The sequence below is a fragment of the Medicago sativa genome, chromosome 6, assembly GCF_051527215.1.
Source record: "Medicago sativa cultivar Bolivia chromosome 6, Bolivia_mono, whole genome shotgun sequence".
Classification (NCBI taxonomy): Eukaryota; Viridiplantae; Streptophyta; class Magnoliopsida; order Fabales; family Fabaceae; genus Medicago; species Medicago sativa.
In genome coordinates, this window is record NC_140754.1 from 65,781,920 (window position 1) to 65,801,681 (window position 19,762).

The 19,762-nt window shown below is 34.8% G+C and overlaps 3 protein-coding genes across 3 annotated transcripts; 1 reads left to right on the forward strand and 2 right to left on the reverse strand.

Annotated features, from left to right (window-relative positions):
* Nucleotides 1–4,597: 4,597 nt before the first annotated feature.
* Nucleotides 4,598–5,440, reverse strand: LOC146916400 (uncharacterized). Its single transcript, XM_085721616.1, has one exon. It carries the CDS (start codon nucleotides 5,438–5,440, stop codon nucleotides 4,598–4,600), a length of 843 nt encoding a protein of 280 aa, XP_085577742.1.
* A 6,233-nt stretch (nucleotides 5,441–11,673) lies between these two features.
* LOC146916401 (putative NADH dehydrogenase [ubiquinone] 1 alpha subcomplex subunit 5, mitochondrial) lies at nucleotides 11,674–13,957 on the forward strand. The gene is made up of 2 exons (XM_085718528.1): nucleotides 11,674–12,057; nucleotides 13,685–13,957. Exons 1-2 carry the CDS (start codon nucleotides 11,742–11,744, stop codon nucleotides 13,774–13,776), a joined length of 408 nt encoding a protein of 135 aa, XP_085574654.1. The 5' UTR covers nucleotides 11,674–11,741; the 3' UTR covers nucleotides 13,777–13,957.
* Nucleotides 13,958–15,201: 1,244 nt separating this feature from the next.
* On the reverse strand, nucleotides 15,202–18,698 carry LOC146916402 (uncharacterized). The gene is made up of 2 exons (XM_085721617.1): nucleotides 18,651–18,698; nucleotides 15,202–16,272 (listed from the first exon to the last, which is right to left on the reverse strand). The coding sequence occupies exons 1-2, from the start codon at nucleotides 18,696–18,698 to the stop codon at nucleotides 15,694–15,696; spliced, it is 627 nt and encodes a 208-aa protein (XP_085577743.1). The 3' UTR covers nucleotides 15,202–15,693.
* Between the last annotated feature and the right edge of the window lie 1,064 nt (nucleotides 18,699–19,762).

Here is a 19,762-nt window from a genome sequence, read left to right on the forward strand (position 1 = left end):
AGACACCAAAACACAGCAAAGTGGCAGTAGCCCACTTAGATATTTATCAGTTACTACAAGTACTGATTTATCTTACTAACATATTTCTAACCTGGTGCATAACTTCAAAATATGATACCTTACAGAACATACAAATGATGCAATTGTTAAACAATTATTAGTAAAGAATTAAAATTATTAGTAATCACAAAAAAAAAAAGAATAAAATTTGAAGTGACTCTACAATTTTTTTGGAAAGGAAATTGTATGTGCTTATGACTTAAGGAATGGGATTGAGTTCGTCCATAGTCATTAAATCAATGTAAATTATATACATACTAATTATATACCAGTTTGTACCTCCCTGCCATTATCACATTAGGGTTAGTCAAATATCGTTTGACCATAAGTTGTATGTTTGACTTGTGACTTTAGAATTGATACCATTACAAAAATCAGCTCTACCTAAAAGCTACTATATCTAGCTTCTGTTGACACATAGAATCAATGGTCAAACTTATTAACATATATACACACAAAAACAATTCTGATGCAAACTATTCAAACATACTCAATGGATAAATATAACTTTTTTCTGGACATTTGATTTGTTTTTTAGTTTGGATTTGTTTTATTTCAAAAAGTTTGGATTTGTTTTTTTTTTTTTGGAAAAGTTTGGATTTAGTTTGACATAATATATATATATATATATATACGATAAAAATATTAAAAAAAGGGTGTGCTTTGCAGTAGCTATACATTTTTCATAAAAATTAAAAAAAAATCGAAATATGCTATCAAGGGGATCGAACAGGGGACCTGTTAGATAATAGTGTTTCTTATAAAAAAAAATGGAAAAAAACAATAAAATACAGTTTCAGGGAATCGAACAAGGGACTTTAAGGTGATGATGTTAATCCTTTACCACTCAGCTACATTAAAATAGCGCTTTTTTAAACTAATAAGCGCTATGTTTCTCAAGCATACAATAGCGCTTTTTTTACCCCAAAAAGCGCTATTTAATACAGATTTATATATAGCGCTTTTTCATCAACCCAAAAAGCGCTATTTAATACTGATTTATATATAGCGCTTTTTCATCAAAAGCGCCATATACCAATATAATTTTTTTATTTAAATATTTATTATTTTTATTGAACCAATAGTGACACTTTTGAAATTAAGCGCTATATAGAGATAGAAGCATAGATAGCGCTTTTTCAAAAAAGTGCTAGCAAAAGCCTCCGTGTTTTGATTTATAGCGCTTTAGTGTTAAAAGCGCTATTTATGAGGCGCTATATTTTCCCAATTTTGTAGTAGTGAGCAGTACAGGTCAGTAAACTTGTTGGGCTTCAGAACAATTCGGTGATCCATTACTCAGTCAACATGGCCGGATAATGAAACTCCTAAAAAGTAGGCACTTTAATAGGAACATTATGATCACCTTCAAAAGACTTTCCTAAGTCGGTACCACTTCCTTAGGAAATCACATACGTTCTGATCTTCTCATAACTGCACATGATTTTGACCAACACATGCTGGCGTGGATTCCTTAAATCAAGCGAATGGGTGCGTAAACATAGGCAAGGCACAAAACATACATACCAAGCCTGGATGTTGGAACATTGTGTTCCACATCTGAAGTGAATATTTGTTTTAGGCAAAAGTGAAGCCAACATACAAATATCCAACAATCTCCCCCTTTGGCAAATTTTTGGCTAAAACAACTCGAGGCCAATCCAATCAAACTGAAGAGATAACACACACATCCTTTCCTTCAATCTTCACAAAAAAAGAAATCTACCTTGAAGAAAGGTTCACATCCTCATATTACCAATTGGTACCCTAAATACAGTTCTCCAGTCATCACACATAAACTTCAAGACTTAGAAGAAGTATATCACAAATCTTAGAACCTACTTCCACAATTTTTACAAATAAATCATCATATGCAATAGTAGGTAAGAGAAACAGGTACCATACTAGAAAATCAGAGTCTTGCAGCAGCAGACATATAAGGAAAAATAAATTCCTATAACATCCTAAACAGACAGTCAACTGTCACAACACACTACTCAGATAAGCATGAAGAGAATAAACTCCCAGACAGCATTCAGTAGCTCAAACAAGGATATTCCAACATCCATAGAAACATTCAGGGACACAGATAAATACTCCCCCTCAAGGAGCGCAATCAACATTTCTAATACTCCCCCTGAATATATGCATAAACAGAATCTTGTTCAACCTAGAGTAACATAAAAACATGCACACATCTAGAGCAGATACCAGAATACCAGAATCAGGTGTCTCAATTTCAATAAGCACGTTATCATAACAGCAGGCATGCAAAAATACTTAACACCAGATCAAAAGATTGCAGACATAAACTAATGTACGCACACAGGAAGCAGAGATGTGATGTGTTCCAACATCACCTGACACAACCATCATGGCATCTACTTTTACTCCCCCTTTTTAGCCATAAAATATGCCATAATAAGAAGGGTTAATACGTTTTTACCCCCTGTAATTTGGGCGAGTTCTGGTTTTCCCCCCTGTAAAAAAGAATCTTTCGATTCCAACCCTGAAATATGAAGATTCTTTCGAAAACCCCCCTGATCCCATCTGCCACACTCCAGGTGCTGACGTGGCTCGCTGAGTCACCTTTTCTGATGACGTGGCGCGCTGACTGTATAATTAATTTTATTTTTTATTTTTTTATAGGATACACGTGGCATTTGTGATTTTTTTTAAACAAAAGCTAAAAAACGAAAAAAAAATTAAAAAATTCAAAAAATACCGAAAAAATTTTAAAAAATTGGAAAAATTAATAAAAATGAAAACAAAAATCTGGAAAATTTTAAAAATAAAAAATAAAATCTGGAAAATTTAAAAAAATAATAATTTTTTTGAAAAAAATTCTGGAAAATTAATAAAAATTGAAAATAATGAAAAAAATACTGAAAAAATTTAAAAAAATTGGAAAAATTAATAAAAATGAAAACAAAAATCTGGAAAAAAAAAAATTCGGATGACATGTGTGTATATACATACAACATCTTTTGAACTTCAAATTATTGCCTCAATGCGTCTCCTATTGGGATTTCTCTGTGAATTTATAGTTAAACTAGTTACGAAATATAATAAGTTGCATTTACCTAAAAATTAAAATGCTAATTACATAGGCAAGAAGTTTTAGATGAGAATTTGGCTCATGAAAACGATTAAGCAAAATAAGTGAATTTTGATTAAATTCTAAACATCCATTTGAATCGTACAGATTCATACCTATAATTAGAAATCGATTCGAAAAAGATTTTATAAAAATTTAGGAATAAAATTTTCGAAAAATATCTGAAGTTAAGATTTTAATAATTAAACTAAAATTGATTTTTTTTCTTCAGATTATATGATTTTCAAAATTTAATTTTCATATTGTAATTGGATTATAAAAAATATATATCCAGATTTTTAAAATTTTAAATATTTTCTAGTTTTTTTATTTTGCAAAAAAATCAAACTTTTTTTATTATGAAAATTAAATTCCAGTATTTTTAAATATCTTCTAAATTTCGAAAAAAATCCGAACTTTTTTCTAATTTTTTAAATTTCGAAAAAAAATCTAAATGTCTTTTCTGCTTTTTTCTTTTATTTGTCAAAAAAAATAATCTGATTTTTTGTTATTTTTAAAATTTAAAAAAAATCAATCTTTTATTTTTTAAAAAAATAATCTGATTTTTTGTTATTTTTAAAAGATTTTCAGTTTTTAATGTTTTTTTATTATTAAAATGATTTAATGATGTGGTATGTATATACACACATGTCATGCAAAAAAAAAAATTCCAGATTTTTGTTTTCATTTTTATTAATTTTTCTAATTTTTTCAGTATTTTTTTCATTATTTTCAATTTTCCAGATTTTTTTTTAAAAAACTATTATTTTTTTTAAATTTTCCATATTTTATTTTTTATTTTTAAAATTTTTCAGATTTTTGTTTTCATTTTTATTAATTTTCCAATTTTTTAAAAAATTTTCGGTATTTTTTTATTTTTTTAGATTTTTTTTCGTTTTTTAGATTTTTTTTAAAAAAATCACAAATGCCACGTGTACCTTATAAAAAAATAAAATATAAAAATAATTATACAGTCAGCGTGCCACGTCAGCACCTGGAGTGTGGCAGATGGGATCAGAAAAGATCGAAAGAATCTTTTTTACTGAGGTATAGTTTCAGCTACTTCGAAAGAATCTTCATATTTCAGGGCTGGAATCGAAAGAATCTTTTTTACAGGGGGAAACCAGAACACGCCCAAATTACAGGGGGTAAAAACGTATTAACCCTAATAAGAATACCAAATACTTAGATAAAACAGTCTTCAAATTGCAAAGATGCTCAGAACATAAGAGTACCAAGATAAAGCAGAAAGTATACAATTACAGCCCATAACACATAAAGTGTTCAAATTATCCAGGGCATAGCCCACAAAACAAAATACCAAACAAAGAAAAGGAACAGAAAAAAAAATCATTCTTCTGCCTCAGAGCTGCTTCCAGATTGCTCCTCTTCATCTTCTTTACTCATCTCCTCATCTTCATTTCCTGCTTCTTCGTCATCTTTCTAAGACTCATCCTCATCTTCAACTTCCTTCTCACTTTCAGCCTCCTTATCTTCTGCACCAGCGTCCTTTCCTTCCAAAGTATGGATCATGAGTTCAAACTTAGCCTTTCTCTCATCCAGCATGATACAAGTGTCCTTCAAGGCTGCAATGATCTCTTCCTTTGTCATAAAACATGTATTAGGAACAGGAATAGATGTTTCAACAGGATCTGGAGCATGATTATCTCCAAAAAGTTCCTGATGGAAAGTAAGAGGAGATTCCCTCTTCATTGGCATATCATCAGCAGAGATGAGAGCAAGATGTTGACTAAGCATGATATTACACAGCAGAGTAGGAAAAGCAATAGGAAATCTGACAGCATCAGTCTTGGCATGCTTTACAGTTTGTTCAAACACATATCGACCAATATCCATCTTTTTCCTAGTTCCTATAGCATAAATAAATCTACCCAAACCTGTTGCAATGTCTGAGGAGTGAGTAGTGGGAACCCAATTTGCAGCTCCAATTCTGTTTAGAACAGCATACTTCACGCTCAGTTTTTCGGAGGAAATCTTCCCTTTCTTTGGCCAAAACTTCACTTTATTGGCTGTGATTTCTTTACAGATCTGGTTGTCAGTAGCCTCTACCTCAGCAGCCCCTCCTTCAACCCCTAGAAAATTGTTGATGATGTTGGGGAAGAAGTTGACACATTCTCCTCTAACGTATACCTTTTGATAATCTCTCCTGAAAAGATTATCACAGTCCTTGGGAATATTCACCAGAAATTCTCTAACCAGCTTTTCATAGCACTCTCCTAGCTTGCACACAGTTTTCTCCAGACCAGCCTCTTTGATTAAACTCATTACCTCTTCAATCTTCAAGGCTACTTCACTTAACTCTCTTTATAAAGCAAGTCTCCTATGGTAAATAAATTTCCACCTCTGAGCAAAGCTTGGAAGATGGAATGACACTTTGTCAATAGGCACGTCTTCTACAATCTGTAGATCTTTCTTTCCATCAGCTTTCTTGGATTCAAAGGGGATCATGTTTGGCACATCCATCTCAGCATCATATTCAGACTCACTTGAAGAGACAGCCTTCCTTTTTCTCGAACAACCAGCAGCAGTTTTCACCATCACTTTACTCCAACCTTTCTTGGGACCAACACCAGCAGATTTTGTCATGCTTTTGGGGGTTTCAGTCATTGTAATATTTGTCTTCTTAGAGATATTACTTGCAAAAGGAACAACTTTTCTTTTGTTACTTCTTAATCTCTTGGCCATGCTATCACCAAGGGTCTGTGCCAAAGGAATATCCTCCAGATCGAGTTTGTCAACATCCACCACATCTTTATCACTTTCTTTCTCATCAGAATCTGCTTCTTCGTCATCCTTTTTAGTATCATCATCAAAGTCACTACCTTCTTCCATTTGAGATTTCTCAACAAGCTTTTCGGGATCCATCTCCTTTTCTGTATCTGACTCAACACTAGGTATCCTTTCATCACTCACAGCCTCCTTTTCACCAAACGACTTGGCAGGTTGACCCATGGATGTGCTAACATTCGGTTCAACATTGTCTTGACCTAGGGTTTCTTTCGGAACATTCTCAACAGAATCATCACCACCGGTTTCTGTATATTTACCTTCTCAAACTTTTTGAAGTCCAACAATTCTGCATATTTATCAATTAACATTTCTTCTGTAGGGATGTAGCAGATTTCTTTTCCAAGAGTTCCACTGAAATTCTTCTGAATTTTAATCTGATTAATTTCTAGAGGTAAACCTCTCTGAGAACCTCATACCATTTCTTGCGAGTGTGATGAATTTTGACCTTTCTGATGTTCCAGCATCCTGTCCAACATGTCAGCCTGTTCTTCTGGAATCCATTTGTAGCAATTATTCTTAGTCCTACTTCCTTTCATAAGTACCAGTCCATCCTCATTTGTTACCCTGCATCCAAGTTTGTTGAAGCTCACTTTCAGACCTTGGTCACACAGCTGACTCACAATGATTAAGTTTGAGAAGAGTCCTTCAACAAATAAAACATTATCAAGTTTGGGTAGCTTATTACTGATCAACTTACCTTTAACTCGTATTTCTCCCTTACCATCATCACCAAAGGTAACATACCCTTTCTCACAAGGTTTTATGTATTCAAAATAGTTGTCATTCCCAGTCATATGCTTGGAACAACCATTGTCAAAGTACCAAACTTCATTAGATGTTGATTTTTTTGAGATATGACCTACCAAGCCAACATTGACACTCTTAGGCATCCATTTGTGATTGAATTTACTTGGATAACCATACAATTTGTAACAGAATGGTCTAATGTGTCCTTTTCTCTTGCAATGATGACAAATCCAAGGACGAGTTGTCCTTTTCTCATACAGATGTTGTTGGGAAGGTTCAAACATTTTCTTGTTATTAGAAGTGCCACCCTTACCTGAAGTATCAGTAACCTTATTATGCTTGTTAGGTTCTTCTTTTCTTATCATTCCATGATCTTCCACAGCATATGAATTTTTTTGTTGCGTTGTTTTCGATTCAGAGGCTGATAATTAAATTCTATACCTTTTGCTTGTCTCTTGCCCTCACCTTCTATAACATATTCAGAATTGCAGACCCATTTTCCATTATTCCAACTTGTTTCTTGAACTCCTCAATTTGTGAGTTTAAACATGTTACCTCAACATTGAGTTCAGATACCTTTGTCAGAAGTGTATTTTTTTTCTGAAAGAAGTTGACTATTTATCTTCTTCTTTTGTTCTCCCAACATCTTACAGATTTCTATACTTCTGGCATGCAGATCATCATAGGCAGTAGCTAGATCATCATAATCTAATTCTTCATCACAAGACTCATCATCAGAATAGATTCTTCATGTTAGAGCAGTTACTTTTCAAGGGAACACACCTTCACTTATTCTTTCAGAACCATCTTTCTCAGACCAAGCAACATCCACACTTTTCTTCTGTTTATTGTGAAAGTTAGCACATTTTGTTGTTATATGACTAAAACCTTCACATCCATGACATTGATCTTCCTTGAATTCACTTTCTTTGTCCTTTTGTTTTTCTCTGATGTTGGATCTAATGTTCTGACCATCTGTTCTGGACTTCCAGTTTGCCAAACTAACAATTTTGTTGAAAAGTTTTCCAAGGAGCACTACAGATTCAACCAAGTTTTCATTATTTTCAGGATTCCCTTGGGTTTCTTTAATACCAGTAGAGAAGGCATTAGTATCTTCCTTTTCAACCCTATTGTTGATGATGATTTCAAAATTCTGTAGAAATCCAATGAGCTCTTCCATCTTCAATTTAGAAATATCCTGAGCTTCTTCTATAGCAGTGACTTTCATGTCAAATCTTTTAGGTAGAGACCTGAGAATTTTTCTAACCAGTTTTTCTTCAGACATCCTTTCCCCCAAGAGTATCAAAAGCATTAGCAATGTCAAGAATATTCATGTAAACTGAGTGGTTAGAAGCTGTAGTCTAGATTTTTTTTACTTTTGAGGTGCCTTCATAAGTAATTTCTAGAATCTCCCAGGCTTTTTTAGCAATATTGCACTGTTTAATCATTCTGAACACATTTTGATCAACCCCATTGAAGATATCATTTAGGGCCCTAGAATTAGCAGGAGAAGATTCATCCTCAGCTGTAGTCCATTCTTCCTCTGATTTCAGAACATTAGTCTGGTTTCCATTTTTGTCAAGTGCCACAGGATGTTCCCAACCTTTTAACACTGCTTTCCATGTTTTGCTGTCAATAGATTTAAGGAAAACACTCATCCGTGATTTCCAGTAATCATAGTTGGTTCCATCCAGCAATGGTGGTCTGTTCACTAACCCTCCTTCCTTGTCCATAATGCCCGAAATATCCTCCTCTGGATCTCACCCTAAAAAACAGGCAGGGTGCTTGCTCTGATGCCAATTGAAATTCTGGCACATAAAACTTAAGATGTCTTAAGTGATGTTTCAACACCAAACACAGAAAAGCAGATGTTGTACACGATATTTAGAACATTAAGCTAACCAACATAAACATAATAAAACAAAAACAGCCAAGAAAGAAAAGAGGCACAAAGGAATTGTTAACCAAGTTCGGTGCAACGTCACCTACTTTGGGGGCTACCAAGCCAGGAAGGAAATCCACTAGTGCAGTCCGTATTCAAAAGCTCACAGCAAACCACATTTGCACTGATGACCTAGGACCTACTCCAACCAGATTTCAACCTAGGAACTCCTAGATCTGAGATCCCATCTCACTCCCTTACAACTTATCACAACCCCTATGATTCATAAATTACAGATGCTATAAAATGAAGTTACCTTCAAAAACAACAACTGAACACCGTACCAGCTTTGGTGCAGTTCACAAACTACCTAACTCCTTGCTTAAAAGCTTCAGAGTAGTGCACAATTTACAACTCAAAACACAGTCCTAAGCATGCATCAAAATGATACAAGAAAGGCTCACAACAAAAGACTCAAAACCCTAAAATGATCTAATCTTGAAATAACGGCTTCAACCCCGAATTTGGTCTTGTAGTCTTGTATTTATACTGAAGCAGTACAGGTCAGTAAACTTGTTGGGCTTCAGAACAATCCGGTGATCCATTACTCAGTCAACATGGCCGGGTAAGGAAACTCCTAAAAAGTAGGCACTTTAATAGGAACAATATGATCATCTTCAAAAGACTTTCCTAAGTCGTTACCACTTCCTTAGGAAATCACATACGTTCTGATCTTCTCATAACTGCACACAGTTTTGACCAACACATGCTGGCGTGGATTCCTTAAATCAAGCTAACGTGTGCGTAAACATAGGCAAGGCACAGAACATACATACCAAGCCTGGATGTTGGAACATTGTGTTCCATATCTAAAGTGAATATTTGTTTTAGGCAAAAGTGAAGCCAACATACAAATATCCAACAATATCAGCAGCCACCGTGTGAGAGCCGATGTCAGGTGGTTTCGACAATGGCAGTTGTTTGTCAAACCGTTATGGCGGTGGGGGCATATTTGGTCAATCTTTGAATCTCAATTCTCTAATTTTCCCCGTTGCCGAATTTCTTAAGTGTGATAGCAATGTTGGCTTTGGTAGTGAGTCTTATGCTTGCGATGGATTGTCCTCTCTGTCACTTATATGGACCTTTACTACTGTTAGCCTGTAAATTTACAAGGCTCGTTTAATGCAGTCAACATTAGTTCACTTTTTACTCTTGCAGGAATCGATGTTATTTCTTCAATTGAAGGAGTTTCGACGAGCAAAACCATTGAAGTCAAGCAACTGCCTTTGAAGCGGGAATATTCGAATTTCAAAAGAGATGTGGTTTCCTCGATGGAGAACGTGGGAGATAAGCGGTTGTCTATATGGAAGGAGTGCTGATCGTGGGATTAGTTTCTTTCAAGTTATTTTCTATGTATAAATAAGAGTTTTCCATAGAGAAAACGGATCGCAAATCACCTATACAGAATTTTAAAACACTCGAAGTACCGGTGCGAGAGAAAAGAGTCATAAAGAATGTATGTAACGGATTTGTCGAACCACCTTTATCTTTAATGCATTGTATTTTATATTTCCTTTAAGTTTCTGCAATTTTAACTTAATTTGATGGGGTAATAGTCATTTTAATCCTTGAATTTGTAATGAGTATGCACAATAGTCTCTCATTGTGTCGAAATTCCAAAATAGTTCATGATTTTGCACTTCATTAGTCAATATAGTCCCACAATATTGTCATTAACTTTTTTCATATATTAACTAATACGACGGTAAGTAAGTACTTATAGAGAGTTATATAACAATAAGTAAATATATTGATGGACTAATATGACAATATTAATGAAACATTTTAACGTAAAAGAAGATTTTGACTATCATAATGGACAGTCAATAACTATTTTGAAATTTCAATATTGTGGCTACTCAGTACATATTTAAGGGACCAAAATGACTATTACCATAAATTCAAAAGGAAAGAAAAAGGTGGGGGTGCAAATAATAAAATTTTCCATTTATTAAAGTAATGGATCAAAACTCAAACCATTATTCACAGCCCAAAACCATTGAACCTTAACAACAACACTCCATTTCCACACCAACAGAGAAAGAGAGAGAAGGAAATTTTACCCAATACCCCTACATATATACTTTCACCCCTGCAATTCTTAAAAAAAAAAAATCCAATTTTGTCCTTTTTACCATTTAATTTTTTACACATTAATTTTCACTCACTTTCAACATTTTTGAGTTCACCCCAACATGACGAAACCATCTCAAACCTATCGATTTGTATTTTCTTTTTCCGAATCAATATACAACGTTTCCGAGTTCAACCAAATTTTAGAAATACTTGTGTTTACATTTCCGGCAACTTTACCAGAAACCTCTTCAAATCCTTTCCGGTAGCAAGTTTCTGAATTATTTTATTTTTAAATTATGTGAATTCAACTTGATTATAGTATTGTAGTGGGAGAAAAATCATCTTGTTTGATCAGATTTGGTACTGGTTCTTGACAGAGGACAACAAAAAGAGCAAAGAATTAATAAAAAGAATAGCAAACTAAATAACATTAACAAACTTAAAAATAAAAAACGAGTAGAAACAAAGCAACACTGTAACCCTGTAACCCAGAGAAGCAGTTTTTCGGAAACAAAACAACACCCAAAATCGGAACAGATGTGTATCACAATCTATGCAGTTTTCGGGAATATCAGAAAGATCTCAACTAGAAAACCTCAAACAGAAGGTCGATTGTGATTTCTAGAACGCTTGTCTTGGGTTTTCGGTAACCGTTCGATTGATGGCAAATATGCAATCAACGATTCTGGTGACTGTTCAATTGCCGGAAATCTGCAATCAACGATTCCGGTAACCGTAACACTATCGAAAACCAGCAAATGCCAATTCCGATAAAAAATATAATCGAAAAATTGAATAAGATTTCATTAAGAAACACAACATAATCTCTCTTTATCTCCCAGCGCTTCCGGAAAGGTGTGGGGTGAAATGAAAATGATTAAAGAATTTTTTTAATTTATATAAAAGGGTAAAATGGGTAGTTTGAATCAAATATTAGGTTGAAAGTATAAGTGTATCGGTGTGGGATAAAATTTCCGAGAGAGAATCACGAAGAACTCAACACGATCGAAGATGTTTCTCCGAGCGACGGCGCGGCCATTGATGACAAGAATAAAAACAACAACAGGAATCGTAGGACTAGACGTTGTCCCAAACGCAAGAGAAGTGTTAATTAACCTCTATAGTAAGACACTAGACGAGATCAAAAAGGTTCCAGAAGACAAAGGGTATCGTAAAGCTGCTGTTGAAAGCTTTACGCGTCTTGGACTTAAGGTTTGTCAAGAAGAAGAATATTGGATGAATATTGAGAATCGTCTTGGTTGGGGTCAGGTTGAAGAGCTTATTGAAAAAGCTGAAGATGAACTCAAACTTATTTGCCTTATGAATGGTATTTTTTTTGTGATCTGGTTTGTGTTTTTGTGAGCTTATTGGCAATTATTTGGAGGTTGTTGTGAATGAATTTGCATGTTTTTTTCTACTATTTGTTGCAAATTGGTAGTTAGGATCTAATATGAGAGGGTGTTAAGTAATTAGTAGGTCGTTAATTAGGTTTAAGTAGATTATTAGTAAGTGGCCTATCATATGATTAAATAACAAGAGGCCCCATTAGAGTTAAATACTAGAATGTTCTCTATATAAAGCGGAATTCTTAGGTGTTTTAGAGTAGGACGGAATAACTTTTCTGTTTAGGGTCAGAGTAGGATTCCTCTTTGAGTTGTGTCGGAGCTTTGCTCTGGGAGTAGTTAGAGAAACTCTCTTCTACTTTTTACTATTTCCATTCGTATGAATAAAGGCACCATGTTTTATTTAATTACCATCTGTTTATTTTTTTGTTTGGTTGTGTTGTGTTACTGTTAATTCGATTCTAGGATCCATGGGTTCCTATCATTTGGGATGCTGAAAAACTGGGGAATTTTTCTTGATGATAAAGTATGATGTTCAGATTGTTTTTCTTTTGTATCATCGGGTTGGTCTAAGATTAAGATATCTATTAGTTATGCATAGTGCTCTAGTTTTTGTTGTAACTTATCATATTTTACCTGGTACATAATGCTCTATGTTGTTCATTCATGTGGTGTGATGAATTTGGGCATATTTTATTTCATATTTGTGTGTTTTTACCTTTCTAGAATTGTGTGAATGAATACTGAGGGAAACTGGCGAATATAGATGTGTTTTTTCCTTGTTATACCGTATCTATTGTGTCCATTCTGTGTAACAAAAAATGGTACATAAGTATACATTGAATGATTTGTCACACCAAATTACAGGGAAGATTACAGATAAGTTCATGCACTGACATTACAAAAGCTTCAAATATCTGTGAAAGTTTATGTAGCACTGACACGTATAGTTGAAAATATGTCTAAGTGTCCGACATGTGTTGGTATCTGACATCAACATGTGGTTACATTCAATTATTGGTGTCTTGTGTCTGAGTCTTCATCAGTGTTTCATAGTTAGTACTCATAAACTCAAACCCCTAGATACCCTCGAGTCCCCGACACAAGTTGTGCCCACTTTTGATGTAATTTCGACATGACCTTCATAAGTCACTACCTTTTTTCAATGAGAAAACAAAAGCCATCAAGACTATAAAACCCACATATTAATCAACATAGAAAGAAAATTAAAATCCAATTAATCGCCAAGTTCAACTTCATTTTTCCTTCGAAAAACCTATTTTCTTACAGCCTAGAACCACAACTGTATCCAAATAGAACACCAATCTGTTTTTCTCTAGTAACTCTTCTGTTTCTCTGTGTCTGCTTCTGTTTTTCTTGTCTTGCTTTCTATTCCACTTTGTCAACATTTCTGTTCTTTACTTTCCTCTTTGTTCCAAGTCTCCCTATTTGTCTGTCGTTATCTGATATTATCGAGGACCTTCTAAAATACAGTCTCTTAATTTTGTTCAGTGGTTCTTATTTTTCTGGTTGGTCTCTCAGCAGCCTTGTGTTATGACGACTAGTGAGTTTAATTTTTCTTTTTATTCTCATTTGTTGTGTAAAATACAGGTTTGTCGATGGCAAAGATAGAAGAACTTGTGGCTGAAACAAGAAAAGATGGTGCTGCTGGAAACCCTAATGAAGAACCCAAAAAGCCATGAACGTCAGCTATATTAGAGCTTTGAATTCTCCTTTTGAATGTGGTTTTCCTTTTATTTCATCAAACTAAATTGTTTGTGTTAAGTAGTTTCAGATTCAACAGTCTTTCAGGGACCAATCCTTTGCTCCAAAACAACTTGAACTGGTTGAAATAACAAGAAATAACATTGAACTTTGCATGCATGAGATGACTTTGGTATTAAGAGTTTTAATATATTTATAAAGCAAAGTACTATTTGTTGAATAAATTAACATTCTGGTCTTTGAAACGGTTTTACTTTTTGCTACTAACGCAGCAGAGTTTGCAACATCGTTCATAAATAAAATCACACTCCCTAGTCCCTGTGAGCATAGCTCAGTTAGCAGGGACATGCATTATTATATGCAGGGGTTGGGGTTCGAACCCCAGACACCACACTTATTCACCCTTAAAAAGGTGAATTCTAGCCACTAGGCTTCTTGAAAGAAAAAAAAATCACATTTTCCTACGACCATTCATAAATAGATTTCTATCTCACTTTCAAAATTTTATTTATATGATGAGTTTGTTCAACCAAAATATATATACATCCAACAACCTACGAACATTCGCAATGTGGGACCATGATAAAACTTCAATATTCACCCTCACGTCTGGTGTGCCCTTCTTACAATTGTCAATTTTCTATACTAATGTTAAATGGATTTTGATCTTACTTTCAAAAGTTAGCTCATCTTGTTCAATTACATATTTACCTCAAACGGTTCGAGAACACCTTCACAATGTGAGATTCCTAAACAACTTCAACAACTAAATGTTTTACCCTCATACTACGCCTCCCTACGGCTAAAATTACCACTCTCACTATATACAAACCCTAGTGAATAACAAGACTTACAATTTGGATCAAATTATTTGATGTATCATGAAATTATTTCTTCTTTCCAACATTTGACGTTAGATACTTGTGATCAGAGGAAGGACAAATCCCTTTCTTAGATGTAAACTTCTCTTTAGAATTTATAAAGAACATGTAAAAAGAAATTCCATGAGTTGGTGGACGGTGGAACACAGAGATCCTTTTCTTTTCTTCGAAACTGATGAAGTCGAGATCATTTTCTATATATTGTTTGTAAATGCTAAATAGACCAAGTTGAAATGGGCATGGTATTAAAATAGATAGAGTTATTTAAGTTTTTTTTGTCCTTATCAAATTTTAATTTTAGTTTCTAAAAATAAAAATTGGATGCTTTTGTTTTCTTAAAATTTGCCATTTCGTTTTTGTCCTTTTTTTTTTGAAACGGCAAATTTTATTAGGCAAAGTCAGCGCAAGGAGCACATAACCTGCAATAGGAGGAAAAAGAGTACATACTACGAGAGCCATAAAACCAAGGAACCTCTCCACCAAGATAACAACTCGATAAAAAAAAACCTAGAGTCCAAATTCTATGACAGAACCCTAGAGTCCAAATTCTATGACAGAACAGGAACTAAAACAAAATGGAATTACAGCCAAAACAACACCAAACCACAAAACAGTTCTCCTAACAAAACACCTTATAAGCACAGCTGCTGCCAACTGCTACTACAGCACCACAAAAACCGCCCCAACAACTGGACTGCTAGCAGCACAGCAACAACACAACCGCAGAAAAACCAACCGCAAAAACAGCACTGCACCAGGTTCTAAAAAACACTCCCAACAGCTGCGAAACCGCCTAGGAAACCACCTCCAAGCCAACTGCACCACTTGCCAGACCCCACGACTGAAACCCCCCACCTGGCACCACACCAGACACCTACCGCAAGCCAGCAAAGGGAAGGAAAAACCAGCAAACACACCAACTGCCACACCAAAACAGACAGACCTAAAGGCCCTGCCAGCACAACAATACCTGCAAAACGAACACAGCACCAGAAAGCATATGCCACACCTCCCTTAAGACACACGGATAAGACAAGCCTTCGGGTTCCAGCACCACTCGTAAAAAAGACAAGTGGGAATCTTCAAACGGGAAAGACTCCACCTCCAAGACAAAACTTTAGCTTCCTCCACAATCACCAACACCTCACTATTCTTGTCTTTAAATTTTTTATCATTCCTAGCCTTCCAAATACACCAAATAGTTGCGTGCCATATTAGACGAAGGCCTTTAATGATCCTCTTATTGGAGACTCCCGCATTCCAACAAGCCCAATGAGTAAATACATTCTGAGGCATAATGAACATATTATCCACCCACTTAAGCAACTCCAACCAAACTCTTCTAACCACTACACAATGCATAAAAAGATGGTTAGTAGTCTCGATCTCAACCTCACATAGAACACATCTCACCGAGACCTCCGGAGGGAGCGCATTCCTTCTCCTAAGATTTAACCGCGTTGGAATCCTATCTAGCAACACCTTCCAAGAGAGAGCAACAACCTTAGACGGAGCTTGACTTCTCCAAACTGGATTAAAGACACCACTCTCCTCGGCACTCCAATTATTCTCCACAACCCAACACCCCTCCAACTTCGAATTTTGTCCTTAATGTTCATAATTTTGACATATCCTTGCTATTTCTTAAATATAATATGGACACACATGAGTTGAACATAATAGATTGATATAAGTTGTACACATTTTAAATATAAAAGGGTCATAATTTTGACATTAATATAAATATAAATTGTTCATTGTGACAAAAAAAAAACATGGTGGAAGTTTTTGGGAGGATGAAGACATCTCATTTTTATACAAATTATATGATCGGCACGTGGGCAAGCTAAGTGCAACAACGGACACCTCTACATGTTTGATATGACTCTTTAGTGTATATTTGTTATAACTCTCAGGTGTATATGGAAGTGGAGAAATGATAAACCGTGAAATGATGCTGAGATCCCTTCCCTTGTGACAGTAAAATTGGCGAATGATCAACACAACCAAACAACTATGATACAATTTCTCACAATTCAAGTAAAGGAGAAAGTACACCATACTATGATATCATCATATTCAACACCTAACAATCATTCACACATCTTCATATAGCCATATCAAACTATAGCCCTAGCGTTGTACCTCAGGCGCAGCGCCGCGAAATGCTTTTTAATCTTCTTTTGCATTTCTTTTCTAGAAGGGATATATATAATATACCTTATCTACTTTCTGCTGCTTATACCCACAACTTACGACAAATATTCAATTAGGTAAAGGTTGCCTCTCTTCACCTGCTTAATGTCGACAGATATTCAAAGCTTTCTGGAATTTTTCACTATTTCCATCAAATTGTTATGATCAACTTACGATGGATATTCAATTAGGTAATTGTTACCTCTCTTGCTACAGTAGTGCCTGATTCACATCATAATGCTTGCTTGGGTAATTTTGGCTTTGCCAGACAACTAGAGTTGGAGCGCCTGGGACATGGAAAACCAATTTAGGTTGGCGTGAACTGGAAGTATTGGTGGCACAATTGACTAGTTTCCGTCAATAGCTTCCAGAACATAATCATTTCTACTTCCAAATCCGATATTTGTTTAGGCTTTTTGGTAATTGTGGAAAAGATGATGATGCCTTTAAAGATAGTTATAAATCTTGGTGGTAGAATCATCGAGTATTAACGGATGTAGCTGCTATGGCTGATTTCTTGAGGCTTTTCGTGATCACAGCGGTAACGAGAAAGTTGTTGTGGACAGATGTAGTAATGATACATAGCTGGGAGATACTCCCAAGAGATTGGACTTGCTGACAATGCTTAAGGTCTCCACTTCTGGTTGTTACATATTCTGTTAGCGTCTTAGCACATTTCCAATTCTACTTTCCTATGCCCTTTTTAGTTTTTAGCTATGAAGCACGGACGTGGCGGGAATCTGGCGTGTCCCTGTGTCTGGTGCGGTTCCGACTCGGATGTGCGTGCGACACTGGTACGATTCGCGTCAGACACGGATTCAACCGTATCCAACAAAAAAAGTCTATTTGGTCGGACACGGATGCGACTCTGCTCTAGTGTAAAATATATATAGTCGTGTCTGTGTCTTGCTTTTTTTTTAGATTAGCCGTGTCCCGTGTCCTTGTCTGAGTCCGTGCTTCATAGGTTTTTAGCTTCCACCTTTTCTGCTAGCGTCTCAGTACTGAGGTGTAGCTACTTGTCAATAGGTACAGCATGATGAATGAAATGGCAGAAAAAAAATTAAATCTGATATTTTTTTTTAACTTGTACACTTTATTACTTACATTCCCTTGAGCTTGATTCTTTCTCACAAAGGGTCGTATCAAAGAAAAACATATTTTCATTAGTTAAACTATCTTGCTATTTGTTCAAAATAACATTCTCTTTCTTTTTTACTATTTGTGTGAAATTGTTGCTTTTTAAATGTTCAAATGATTGAATCATTCTTAATTTTAAATGTTTTGTTTTCATTAACATTTAAGTAATGAGTTTGCTGGGAAAGGTTCATTCCACCATTACACATTGTACTATTTTTTTTCAAGGATGGATGATAATCAACAACCACCTCATTCTATTCATCTAAATAGACACTAAAATCAAGTTAATATTTAAGACCTTAAACCCTTTAACCAACTATATTCCATATAGACATTAGTCACAATCATACCTAATTTGTTGTCTTCTTTATTTCTTTGGCTGCTCCATTTATTATTACAATAAGCTCTTCAAAGGGATACAACAAGCATTTATTTATCCCAACTATTGGCATTGAACCAATGCTCAATATTCAAAATTATTGGAATTTCAATGTGAGTGATTATTCCCATATCGATCATTAGCTCATTGTTACTCCCGTTATTCTCTTTAATTCTCTATCAAGTGGTATCAAAGTTTTGGTTTGGCTTGACGGGGGAGCAAGACAGGGGCAGAGCTAGGTAGCATTGAGGGTGTGCACCTGCACAGCCTGGATTTCTGAAATTTGCATCAGTTTTCCTACTTTCATTGCTATTTGCACACCCTGATATTTCTGTTTTGCACCACCTCATCCTAGATTGGGTATTACTAACACGCGCAGGCTCTGCATTGTTTGGTGTGCACACTGACGCTCACATGTACCACTAATAGTACTACAAATGTTTTGACTTTTTAAGTGTTATTATAAATATGAGGAATGAGTATTTGGAAATTTTTATCACTTATATAAAAGCCAAAAACAAAAATAACATGGGTATCGAATTCGTGTTATATCTGCACTGCATCTACAATTAATCATCCACTACACCAATCAAACACATTTTTACTGTATATATTTGCAAATATAGGTTAGGTGATGTATATTATTCAAAACAAAAATCTTTTGACTCCTTTTTTTCAGAGGAATTATTTCACTCTCACTAGTTCTATTTTTTTTAATTCTTTTTCTTATAAAGACTATGATTATGATTAATTGTATATAATGTAAATGATATTACTCTTTTGAATTCTTAGTGGGTAAAAGTAACACAAATATAAATTTATAGTTTAAATTAATAAGAAAAAGGGTTTAATTTCTATGCACTAACTCTAAAGTTATTTTCTACATGCATTCAATGATCTGCTTCCATGTCAATTAATGAATATGACAACTTATTGTTTTCGATGGTAAATGATCCAACAACACATTATTAAACGCATGTGTGAAATAAGTTTACATCGTCATGTCGATTGTCGATGCATACTAATTAGATACAATGAGAAATGAATAGATCAATGTGTATGTTTGTGTGTGTGTGTGTGTGTGTGTGTGTGTGTGTGTATTAAAATTCATAATATTAATAATTAATGAAGTTAAAAAATTTGCACCCCCTGATCCAGGGTCCTGGATACGCCACTGGAGCAAGAGTAGATTTGGGTGTAATGGAATCTTGTATAAGTCTATTTGGTGGTTAAGTCATGCGATGTGTTCAATTGATTTGAATTTGTCTTACCTTGATTATGAATAAGCTAAATATGGAAGAAATTTTTTTTTAAGAAGCTAAAAGAAGCTAAACCACACCTAAATTGGTCACAGAGAGGCTAAACTACACC